At 37.5% G+C, this 12,153-nt stretch overlaps 1 protein-coding gene across 1 annotated transcript in view; it reads right to left on the bottom strand.

Moving 5' to 3' along the window:
* The window catches only part of TULP3 (TUB like protein 3), a 135,812-nt gene extending 124,686 nt beyond the window's left edge, over window positions 1-11,126 (bottom strand). Inside the window, exon 1 of the mRNA XM_077169694.1 lies at window positions 11,009-11,126. Within this exon, the coding sequence (XP_077025809.1) occupies window positions 11,009-11,049 (41 nt within the window). The 5' untranslated portion in view covers window positions 11,050-11,126. The remainder of the gene's footprint in view (window positions 1-11,008) is intronic.
* Window positions 11,127-12,153: the final 1,027 nt, after the last annotated feature.

The raw sequence follows: 12,153 nt of genomic DNA, 5'->3' as shown, positions 1-12,153 counted from the left end.
AACAGGGTATCAGGGAACTCAAGGACAATATGAACCGCACAAATATACGTGTTGTGGGTGTCCCAGAAGGAGAAGAGAAGGGAAAAGGAGGAGAAAAACTAATGGAAGAAATTTTCACTGAAAATTTCCCAACTCTTATGAAAGACCTAAAATTACAGATCCAAGAAGTGCAGCGCACCCCAAAGAGATTAGACCCAAATAGGCGTTCTCCAAGACACTTAATAGTTAGAATGTCAGAGGTCAAAGAGAAAGAGAGGATCTTGAAAGCAGCAAGAGAAAAACAATCCATCACATACAAGGGAAACCCAATAAGACTATGTGTAGATTTCTCAGCAGAAACCATGGAGGCTAGAAGACAGTGGGATGATATATTTAAATTACTAAAAGAGAAAAACTGCCAACCAAGACTCCTATATCCAGCAAAATTGTCCTTCAAAAATGAGGGAGAAATTAAAACATTCTCAGACAAAAAGTCACTGAGAGAATTTGTGACCAAGAGACCAGCTCTGGGCGGGCCGCGGTGGCTCAGCGGGCAAGAGTGCTTGCCTGCCGTGCCGGAGGACCCCGGTTCGATTCCCGGCCCCAGCCCATGTAAAAAACAAACAAACAAACAAAATATAATAAAACAAGAAAATGTTTAAAAATGTTTCCCTTTCTTCCTCCCTTCCTTCCTTCCATCCTTCCTTCCTTCTCTGTCTTTCCTTCCTTTCCTCCCTCTCTTTAAAAAAAAAAGAGACCAGCTCTGCAAGAAATACTAAAGGGAGCACTAGAGTCAGAACCAAAAAGACAGAAGAGAGAGGTATGGAGAAGAGTGTAGAAAGAAGGAAAGTCAGATATGATATATATATAATACAAAAGGCAAAATGGCAGAGGAAAATATTATCCAAACAGTAATAACACTAAATGTTAATGGACTGAATTCCCCAATCAAAAGACATAGATTGGAAGAATGGATTAAAAAACAGGATCCTTCTATATGCTGTCTACAGGAAACACATCTTAGACCCAAAGATAAACATAGGTTGAAAGTGAAAGGTTGGGAAAAGATATTTCATGCAAATAACAACCAGAAAATAGCAGGAGTGGCTATACTAATATCCAACAAGTTAGACTTCAAATGTAAAACAGTTAAAAGAGACAAAGAAGGACACTATATACTAATAAAAGGAACAATTAAACAAGAAGACATAACAATCATAAATATTTATGCACCGAACCAGAATGCTCCAAAATACGTGAGGAATACACTGCAAACACTGAAAAGGGAAATAGACACAAATACCATAATAGTTGGAGACTTCAATTCCCCACTCTCATCAATGGACAGAACATCTAGACAGAGGATCAATAAAGAAATAGAGAATCTGAATATTACTATAAATGAGCTAGACTTAACAGACATTTATAGGACATTACATCCCACAACAGCAGGATACACCTTTTTATCAAGTGCTCATGGATCATTCTCAAAGATAGACCATATGCTGGGTCACAAAGCAAGTCTTAACAAATTTAAAAAGATTGAAATCATACACAACACTTTCTCGGATCATAAAGGAATGAAGTTGGAAATCAATAATAGGCAGAATGCCAGAAAATTCACAAATACCTGGAGGCTCAACAACACACTCTTAAACAACGAGTGGGTCAAAGAAGAAATTGCAAGAGAAATTAGTAAATACCTCGAGGCAAATGAAAATGAAAACACAACATATCAAAACTTATGGGATGCAGCAAAGGCAGTGCTAAGAGGGAAATTTATTGCCCTAAATGCCTATATCAGAAAAGAAGAAAAGGCAAAAATGCAGGAATTAACTGTTCAATTGGAAGAACTGGAGAAAGAACAGCAAACTAATCCCAAAGCAAGCAAAAGGAAAGAAATAACAAAGATCAGAGCAGAAATAAATGAAATTGAAATATGAAAACAGTAGAGAAAATCAATAAGACCAGAAGTTGGTTCTATGAGAAAATCAATAAGATTGATGGGCCCCTATCAAGATTGACAAAAAGAAGAAGAGAGAGGATGCAAATAAATAAGATCAGAAATGGAAGAGGAGACATAACTACTGACCTCACAGAAATAAAGGAGGTAATAACAGGATACTATGAACAACTTTACGCTAATAAATACAACAATTTAGAGGAAATGGATGGGTTCCTGGAAAGACATGAACAACCAACTTTGAGTCAAGAAGACATAGATGACCTCAACAAACCAATCACAAGTAAAGAAATTGAATAAGTCATTCAAAAGCTTCCTAAAAAGAAAAGTCCAGGACCAGATGGCTTCACATGTGAATTCTACCAAACGTTCCAGAAAGAATTAGTACCAATTCTCTTCAAACTCTTCGAAAAAATCGAAGTGGAGGGAAAACTACCTAATTCATTCTATGAAGCCAACATCACCCTCATACCAAAACCAGGCAAAGATATTACAAAAAAAGAAAACTACAGACCAATCTCTCTAATGAATACAGATGCAAAAATCCTCAATAAAATTCTAGCAAATCATATCCAACAACACATTAAAAGAATTATACATCATGACCAAGTAGGATTCATCCAGGTATGCAAGGATGGTTCAACATAAGAAAATCAATTAATGTAATACACCATATCAACAAATCAAAGCAGAAAAATCACATGATCATCTCAATTGATGCAGAGAAGGCATTTGACAAGATTCAACATCCTTTCCTGTTGAAAACACTTCAAAGGATAGGAATACAAGGGAACTTCCTTAAAATGATAGAGGGAATATATGAAAAACCCACAGCTAATATCATCCTCAATGGGGAAAAATTGAAAACTTTCCCCCTAAGATCAGGAACAAGACAAGGATGTCCACTATCACCACTATTATTCAACATTGTGTTGGAGGTTCTAGCCAGAGCAATTAGACAAGAAAAAGAAATACAAGGCATCAAAATTGGAAAGGAAGAAGTAAAACTATCACTGTTTGCAGACGATATGATACTATACGTCGAAAACCCGGAAAAATCCACAACAAAACTACTAGAGCTAATAAATGAGTACAGCAAAGTAGCAGGTTACAAGATCAACATTCAAAAATCTGTAGCATTTCTATACACTAGTAATGAACAAGCTGAGGGGGAAATCAAGAAACGAATCCCATTTACAATTGCAACTAAAAGAATAAAATACCTAGGAATAAATTTAACTAAAGAGACAAAAAACCTATATAAAGAAAACTACAAAAAACTGCTAAAAGAAATCACAGAAGACCTAAATAGATGGAAGGGCATACCGTGTTCATGGATTGGAAGACTAAATATAGTTAAGATGTCAATCCTACCTAAATTGATTTACAGATTCAATGCAATACCAATCAAAATCCCAACAACTTATTTTTCAGAAATAGAAAAACCAATAAGCAAATTTATCTGGAAGGGCAGGGTGCCCCGAATTGCTAAAAACATCTTGAGGAAAAAAAACGAAGCTGGAGGTCTCGCGCTGCCTGACTTTAAGGCATATTATGAAGCCACAGTGGTCAAAACAGCATGGTATTGGCATAAAGATAGATATATCGACCAATGGAATCGAATAGAGTGCTCAGATATAGACCCTCTCATCTATGGACATTTGATCTTTCATAAGGCAGTCAAGCCAACTCACCTGGGACAGAGCAGTCTCTTCAATAAATGGTGCCTAGAGAACTGGATATCCATATGCAAAAGAATGAAAGAAGACCCATCTCTCACACCCTATACAAAAGTTAACTCAAAATGGATCAAAGATCTAAACATTAGGTCTAAGACCATAAAACAGTTAGAGGAAAATGTTGGGAGATATCTTATGGATCTTACAACTGGAGGCGGTTTTATGGACCTTAAACCTAAAGCAAGAGCACTGAAGAAGGAAATAAATAAATGGGAACTCCTCAAAATTAAACACTTTTGTGCATCAAAGAACTTCATCAAGAAAGTAGAAAGACAGCCTTCACAATGGGAGACAATATTTGGAAATGATATATCAGATAAAGGTCTAGTATCCAGAATTTATAAAGAGATTGTTCATCTCAACAACAAAAAGACAGCCAACCCAATTACAAAATGGGAAAAAGACTTGAACAGACACCTCTCAGAGGAGGAAATACGGATGGCCAAGAGGCACATGAAGAGATGCTCAATGTCCCTGGCCATTAGAGAAATGCAAATCAAAACCACAATGAGATATCATCTCACACCCACCAGAATGGCCATTATCAACAAAACAGAAAATGACAAGTGCTGGAGAGGATGCGGAGAAAGAGGCACACTTATCCACTGTTGGTGGGAATGTCAAAGGGTGCAACCACTGTGGAAGGCAGTTTGGCGGTTCCTCAAAAAGCTGAATATAGAATTGCCATACAACCCAGCAATACCATTGCTAGGTATCTACTCAAAGGACTTAAGGGCAAAGACACAAACGGACATTTGCACACCAATGTTTATAGCAGCATTATTTACAATTGCAAAGAGATGGAAACAGCCAAAATCTCCATCAACAGAAGAGTGGCTAAACAAACTGTGGTATATACATGCAATGGAATATTATGCAGCTTTAAGACAGGATAAACTTATGAAGCATGTAATAACATGGATGGACCTAGAGAATATTATGCTGAGTGAATCCAGCCAAAAACTAAAGGACAAATACTGTATGGTCCCACTGATGTGAACGGACATTCGAGAATAAACTTGAAATATGTCATTGGTAACAGAGTTCAGCAGGAGTTAGAAACAGGGTAAGACAATGGGTAATTGAAGCTGAAGGGATACAGACTGTGCAACAGGACTAGATACAAAAACTCAAAAATGGACAGCACAATAATACCTAATTGTAAAGTAATCATGTTAAAACACTGAATGAAGCTGCATCTGAGCTATAGGTTTTTGTTTTGTTTTGTTTTGTTTTGTTTTGATTTTACTATTATTACTTTTATTTTTTTCTCTATATTAACATTCTATATCTTTTTCGGTTATGTTGCTAGTTCTTCTAAACCAATGCAAATGTACTAAGAAATGATGATCATGCATCTATGTGATGATGTTAAGAATTACTGATTGCATATGTAGAATGGTATGATCTCTAAATGTTGGGTTAATTTCTTTTTTTCCGTTAATTAAAAAAAAAAAAAAAGAGAAGGGATAATTGGAGATGAAGGGATACAGACTGTACAACGGGACTGGATATAAAAACTCAGAAATGGACAGCACAATACTACCCAATTGTAATGCAATTATGTTAAAACACTGAATGAAGCCGCATGTGAGGTATAGGTTTTTTGTTTTTCTTTTTTTTTGTTTTTTTTTCTTTCTATTATTGTTTTAATTCTTATTCTGTTGTCTTTTTATTTCTTTTTCTAAATCGATGCAAATGTACTAAGAAATGATGAATATGCAACTATGTGATGTTATTAAGAATTACTGATTGTACATGTAGATTAGAATGATTTCTAATTGTTTTGTTAATTCTTTTTTTAATTAATAAAAAAAAAAGCAGTAGTGAGGAAGAAGAAAAAAAAATTCAATAATAAGAAAACAAACATTAAAAATGGAAAAACTACTTTGACACTTCATCACAGAAGATATACCGATGACAATCAAGCACATGAAAAGATGCTCAACATCATTAGTTATCAGGGAAATGCAAACTAAGACCACAAGAAAAGTGAGGATGGTATGGTAGCCCATGACAAACTCTGGAATCAGTCCTGTAACTACTTGTTGAAGAGTGCTTTGAAAACTATTGCTTTTCTCTTTCTTTGCTTTGTATATATTTTATATTACACAATAAAAAAGTAAAAAAAAAAAAAAAAGACACAAAAAGATTATCTCTCATACCAAGTGGAATGGTTAAAATTAAAAAGACTGACTATACTAAGTGGTGACAAGGAAGTAGAGAACCAGGAACTCTTACATTGTTGGTGGAACTGTATAACCACTTTGGAAAATAATTTAGCAGTTTCTTAATAAGTTAAATATATACCTAGCACATGATTCAGACATTTCACTCCAAAAGAAATGAAAGTATATGCCCATACAGAGGCCTGTATACAAACGCTCATAGCACTTTTATTCTTAAAAGCCAAAATCTAGAAACAACTCAAATGTTCATAAATAGGTAAATTAACTGTGGTTTAATTATACAATGAACCATTACTCAGCATTAAAAAGGAATGTACATGGGGTGAATAGGTGGTTCAGGGGTAGGATGCTTGCTTGCCTGCCATGCGGGAGACCTGGGTTTAATTCCTGGGCTCAAACAGTTATGCTGGCTGATAGAAGCCAGACAAGAGAGTGCCTACTGTATGATTTCATTTATATAAAATGCTAGGAAACGCAAGCCAGTATATAGTGGCTGAAAGCAGATCAGTGGTTACCTTGAACTGGGTGTGAGGAGTTGGGATGAAGGGATTACCAAGGCTGACAAGGCAACCTTTGGGGATGATGGGTATGTTCATTATATCTACTGTAGTGGTGGTTTCATACGTCAAAACATCAAATTATCCACTTCTATGTCAATCAATAAGACTGTTTTGTAAAGAAACCATTAAAAAATAAGTCATATTTAAAGTACTGAAAGGAAAAAACTGCCAACCAAGAATTCTGCATCCTACAAAGACACAGCATAAGAACTTTACTCAGCCAAACCTTCCTCCTACTTTTGCCTCTATCTTACCTGCTATATCAAATTGCTACAACAAAATAACATTCTAAAACCCAGAATCAAAGACGAACTATAGACTCATTGAAATGACTTCCTGTAAAGATAAATGGCAATGCTTTCTTTTTCCAGAAGACTATCAAAAAAATAATCCTTGTTTTCTTGTCACAGTCTTGTTTTCTATATGTTATCACAGAAGAAAAATATAAAATATGCACAAATTATAGTTCATGTTCTAAAAACACATCTTGCCCATGAAAAAAAGTAGAGATCAGAGTTTAGGTCACCATATTCCACCTTAAAGATCAAAATCATCAAATTTTAAAAATGGGAAAAGAGTATCAGTAGATTGTTTTTAATACAGAGAATATTTTGGAAGACCCCATTTCCCAAATAAGAAGACTGAAGCCAAAGAAGCAAAATGACCTGATGAAGCTCACATTGCTAGATAGTGAAAAGGCTGAAACCGACTCAGGGACCTGATGAAAGTCTTCCCTCTCCATAACGCTATATGTGAAAACTAAAACTAACAACTTACAAATGACGAAAAATTACTATAATCCATTTCAGGAGTGTGGTCTTCCACAGGTACTGGTGACCTAGACAATACAATGTAAATCCTTAATGTCTTCACAGAAGTTTTAAGGCAAAACGACAGATATGACAATCCTCACTGTCAAGACTCCCATCAAGCATGAAGGGAGTTAATAGACTGCACTGGGTTCAGCACGTGGATAGTGTGCCTTCTCTCAGACATAAATACATTCAAGCTTTAACCAGACTAGGAAAAATTTGCAGTTTTCATTATTACTAGCACTAAGAATGTCTGATGAGGCAGAACAGATTTAGTAGTATATAGAGCTTATTACAGTGAGTTGACTCAGAGGAAAGAAAGTAAAAGCAGACCACAGGAAATTCCAGTTTGAAAGAAGCCTTGACAATTCCACTGTGGAACTGCTCTGGAGCAGCTGGGGGTAACTAAAGGAGTTATCAAGTCCCCTGCCTTGTCTTAAGACCCTCACATGAAGAGAAATAAGGCAGCCTCAACTCCTTCTCTGAGTAATTCCAGCATACTTTTCCTCTGGGTAATTAATTAATTTTTTTCAATGAGCACAAATGCAGGGAAAACAGTAGAGTTTCCACAGGAAATAAAATATAAGAGAACCCAGAAATTAAAGCTAAAAAGCCTCCCCAGAAAAGTCTGAGTCCTTCTGCTTGTGCAGCCTGGAACAGAGGGACTTTGGAAGAAAAGGCATTTATTATGAGGATTACTCTTTCCTTTCTAGCTCTGTATGTAGCCTTCACATTTGGATAAACGTATGCATGTGAGATGTTATTAGCTCTTTACTGTAGCTGTTGAAGTTTGCCAAACATACAATAGTCAAATACCACTTTTTTTTTAGTATTTTAAACACTGGGTAATCTGTTTGTAACTACTCAGTGATCTGGTGAGACACTAAAAAAAAAAAAAAAAAAAAGGCATGGGAGCAGATAATAAGACTAACCAGGACATAACTTCAGGCCACTACTGCTTTTCATATTTGTAAAGAGAAATCCTGATGTATTGTTTAAACCACAGAGCAGGATTTTCCGACCCAAGTCTGGATCACAAGATCACACTGGGAAGTCTCTCACCATACCTTCAATTCTGTATCACAAATTATTTATCACAAAGGCCAGATAGAGCTCAAGTTAGTTTAATCTCTAATACAGATTAAACCAACTTCCCTAACACACATAATGTGCATGATTTAATAAAATAATACTCCCTGAAAAAAAAAAGTTCTCTCCCTAGCCAATCCCTATCCTCTCCAGAAATTCTATAATACAAATGCCCAGCTTCAACAAAGGTCCTCAGAGTGCTACTTCAAATTCTATCTCCAATTTTCACTAAACATTTGAGATACAAGAAAAACATTTAAAGTTTACTGTTAATATTTCTACTTTGTTGAAAATAAATCTGTCTTATGTTAAAACAGTCACATAAGTCAAAGAAGAAAAAAATCACAGGAAATTTGAAAGGCAGATATCATCTTCACATCGAAAGGTATTAATGTTACTAAACAAAGGTGGTACACTCTCTGCCGTATGCGTTCAATAGACAATTCCTAAGACACGGGTTTCAAAGAGAGAAAAAAAATGTTGCTAGGTACGACGCAGGAGATCAGATGACCTATCCACCCCAAATCTGTCTCCCTGAACTGCAGTAATTCTGACAGTTTTATAGTATGAAAAGATAGGCAGGTTTCAGGACAATGTGCAGACTCATTACACGTTTAGTGAAAGAACATATGTAAGAAAATTGTGGCCTTAATATAATGATGGGCATGAATTTTAATATTACAATGAGGTACAGGTGATTTACAAGTTAAAATACAAGCTACTATGCATTCAGGCAGGCCCATTTAGGTCAGAGCCAGCTTCGGTTATCAAGATAACTTTAGATTTGGGGTGCATGCATTCTGGGCTGACCCAAGACCCTTCAATAATAAACGTGAGGGTTAGTGATCACAAGATTTTAGAGTCAAAAAACCGGATAAAATGAGTACAAGTGAGGGTCAGCCACAAAGTTTTTACAATCACAAGGGCATAAGATAAAGGCTATATATAGGCTCATTATCAGAGATCAAGGCAGATGGATTACAGTTCAGAGATTTCAGGTATCTCCCTCTGTCTACTCAAATAAACCAGAAAGAAAAAAAGCAATGTCTATATAACGATTCAGTAATCAAATACTTATCCCCTAAATCCTAACTTCTCAGGTACATTAATATCAAAGACTCTATCAATGTATTTCATCAAAAACTTTAAAGACACAACTTGAAACTAACACAGCAAGAGATAAACTTCACTCCCTCTTAGCAACAAAGAAGTTAAACTGAAAAGCTGCACTAACATTACCTACCGCAAGAGAAATATTTGGTGACTCACACACTCCCCTTTGATGTCAATTTTCTTTAATTTATTTTTCTTTTTTTATTTCAATTTTTAAAATTAAAGAGCTTGTGTTTTGGGGAAGAAAAAAAAGAAAAGAAATGTTTATCTTCATTTAAATCTCAAACTTCAGTTCCAATAAATTATAGCCATTTGCCTCCAGATGCCAATTTCAAAGTTAATTACTTTTTTCCCAAAAATTGTGAGTCATATCAAACATCTGATAACTATGAAATTTATAGCTTTAAAACTCAACTAAGATTTATTGAGTGTCCACAATTAAACAAGTACCATCTGAACTCAACCACAGAAGCTGAATATTACCTTTACCTCATCCTAGCATTCCCATATTTATACTTGTAAGTGTGGATTATTTTTCTCTCCACTTGGAAAAAAAAAGTGTTGTAAACACATTTTGAGAGTGCCACTATCACATAAATAGAACCTGATGAAGGAGGAAGGAGTGTTCTCTACCCCAACACCTCTCTAGTGACAATTTTTAAAAATGGTTTAGAATTGTTTAAATTTATTCTAGTAAAAAACAGACTAAATAAATAAACAAATAAAAACGAAAAAAATAATAAAGCAGCCTGAATCTTTACGTGCCAAATCTTTATTCGCAGTAGTAATGGAATAATAATTTTTTAAAAAGCAGATGGTGTGTGTATGATTTAAATCCTCAGACAATGTCAAGTTTTAAGCTAATGATTTCACACCGATCCCCATTAACTTTTCATTAATCTGGCTAACAAGAAATTGGCAGGCTGAGATTTCAGATCGTTTTATTTTCCAGGCTCTCCCTCTGGCGGAGGCCGAAGTTACGAAAGAGAAAGAAAGAGGGGCACAAACAACGGGTATGGTACGTTTATAAAAAGACAGAAAATCCCGAGTAAGAGATAACTGCTAGAAAGCAGACAGAAGAAAACGAGTTTTGTATTTTCAGCCCTGGAACAACTGTTCCAGAATTCAGCACTGCCTAGCAAAAGCTTCAGCATTAGTGCAAAGTATCCAGTATTACTCACAACCTTCTGCTTCGACATCCTCGGAAAGCAGAGGATGTATCCAATCTCAGTTATTAAACTACCAGGCAGTGCGTGAAGAGCAGGGCTAATACATTTTAAATAAGGGGAAACTGAGGCCCTCCAGAGCAATGAGAGCTCGGAACGAAAACTCCAAGAGTTTCCCAAGGCGGGGAGGAGCCTCTGCTGATGGGCAAAGCTGCCGAGTCGCCGCGCTCTTCTGCTCACTTTAAAAGGGGTCCTGTCCCAGGGAGTAGGGAGAGAGATCGCTTCCCAGAGAGGAGCCCACCGCCTTCTCCCCTCAGACATCCCGGACAGGACATCCACTTTCTCACTTCGTCTCCCCGCCTCGCTCGCGAAGGGACTAGCCACAATCCATCTCTTACCTATCCCCACTGGGTCCACGTCCATAGCGCGACGCCTCCATCACCCGCTGCTAAGTAAGTGGCAATCACATCCAGACTCGTAGACGCCGCTGCTAGGCTGGCAAGACTGGCAGGCAGCCGGGCCCCGCCCCCTGGCAACCACACCCTGCACTGTCACCACCGCCCATTGGTCCATGTGCCTACCGTTCCTCTCTCATTGGCTATTGCCGCCACCGGGATGCGAGAGGGTTTCTAAGAGGAGGGAAGAACTAGAGAGTTAAAGGCGCCTGCGCCGGAGCGGGGATGACGCGCAAGGGCCTGGTCCCCTGGAGCGCTGCGCCGGGAAGGGCTGCGTGCTGAAGGATGTTTTTGCCACTGCGCCGTTGGTTTCCCGCGACGGAGATGCGAGTCCCTTTGAGGAGCCGCCCAACCCCCACTAGCCACCACCCAGAGTGGCTTCCCGGTACTCCCAAAGACCACCCATGGCGCTGCCAGAGATCTGTAATGTAAGGACTTACAGACCAGCTGACCCTCTCACAATCTTTTTCCTTCCACGAAAACGAAGGCCTTCTTCTCAAACACGCAAGTACCCTCCTCAGCTGATATCCGCCAATTAAATCCATCTTTCCTTTAGTTTCCTGGCCTCACACTTTTCACCTGCTTCTCACATCTGCCCAAAACTTCAGCTTCTCCCACTCCAGCCTAAGCTTTTAGCTCATTCCTAGACCTGCTATACACTCTCCTAAAGCACAAGAGAATCCAGAAACTTTTCCATCCACCTTTCTCTCCAATCTATAGACCATCTTCAAACATCCATGTCCCATAATGGGATCCACTATCTAAAACGATAGCATTGTTTCCAATAAATCTTGTCCTCAACCATCAATTCCTTTCTTACCACCACTATTGTTGCACACTGACTAGTTTATTGCATTCCAAAGTCAAAGTTATTTCCACATTAATTTTGAATCCAGAAGTTGATTTTTTTAAGAGACATAGAACTTGACATAAGCTAGGAGAGCAGAGCATTGAACACTTTGGGTCAGTCTCCACTCATCCAGTGAACCTGAACATGGTTCATGATCTGTGCTTCAAATCCCCCTCTATAAAATAAGCAGAATAATAAGCTGGGCTGGATCTGACACAGACGAGATTCTTAATAAATA

The sequence above is a fragment of the Tamandua tetradactyla genome, chromosome 7 (assembly GCF_023851605.1).
Source record: "Tamandua tetradactyla isolate mTamTet1 chromosome 7, mTamTet1.pri, whole genome shotgun sequence".
NCBI lineage: Eukaryota > Metazoa > Chordata > Mammalia > Pilosa > Myrmecophagidae > Tamandua > Tamandua tetradactyla.
Note: the sequence above shows the minus strand (reverse complement) of the source record. Positions and strands in the feature narration are given on the sequence as shown.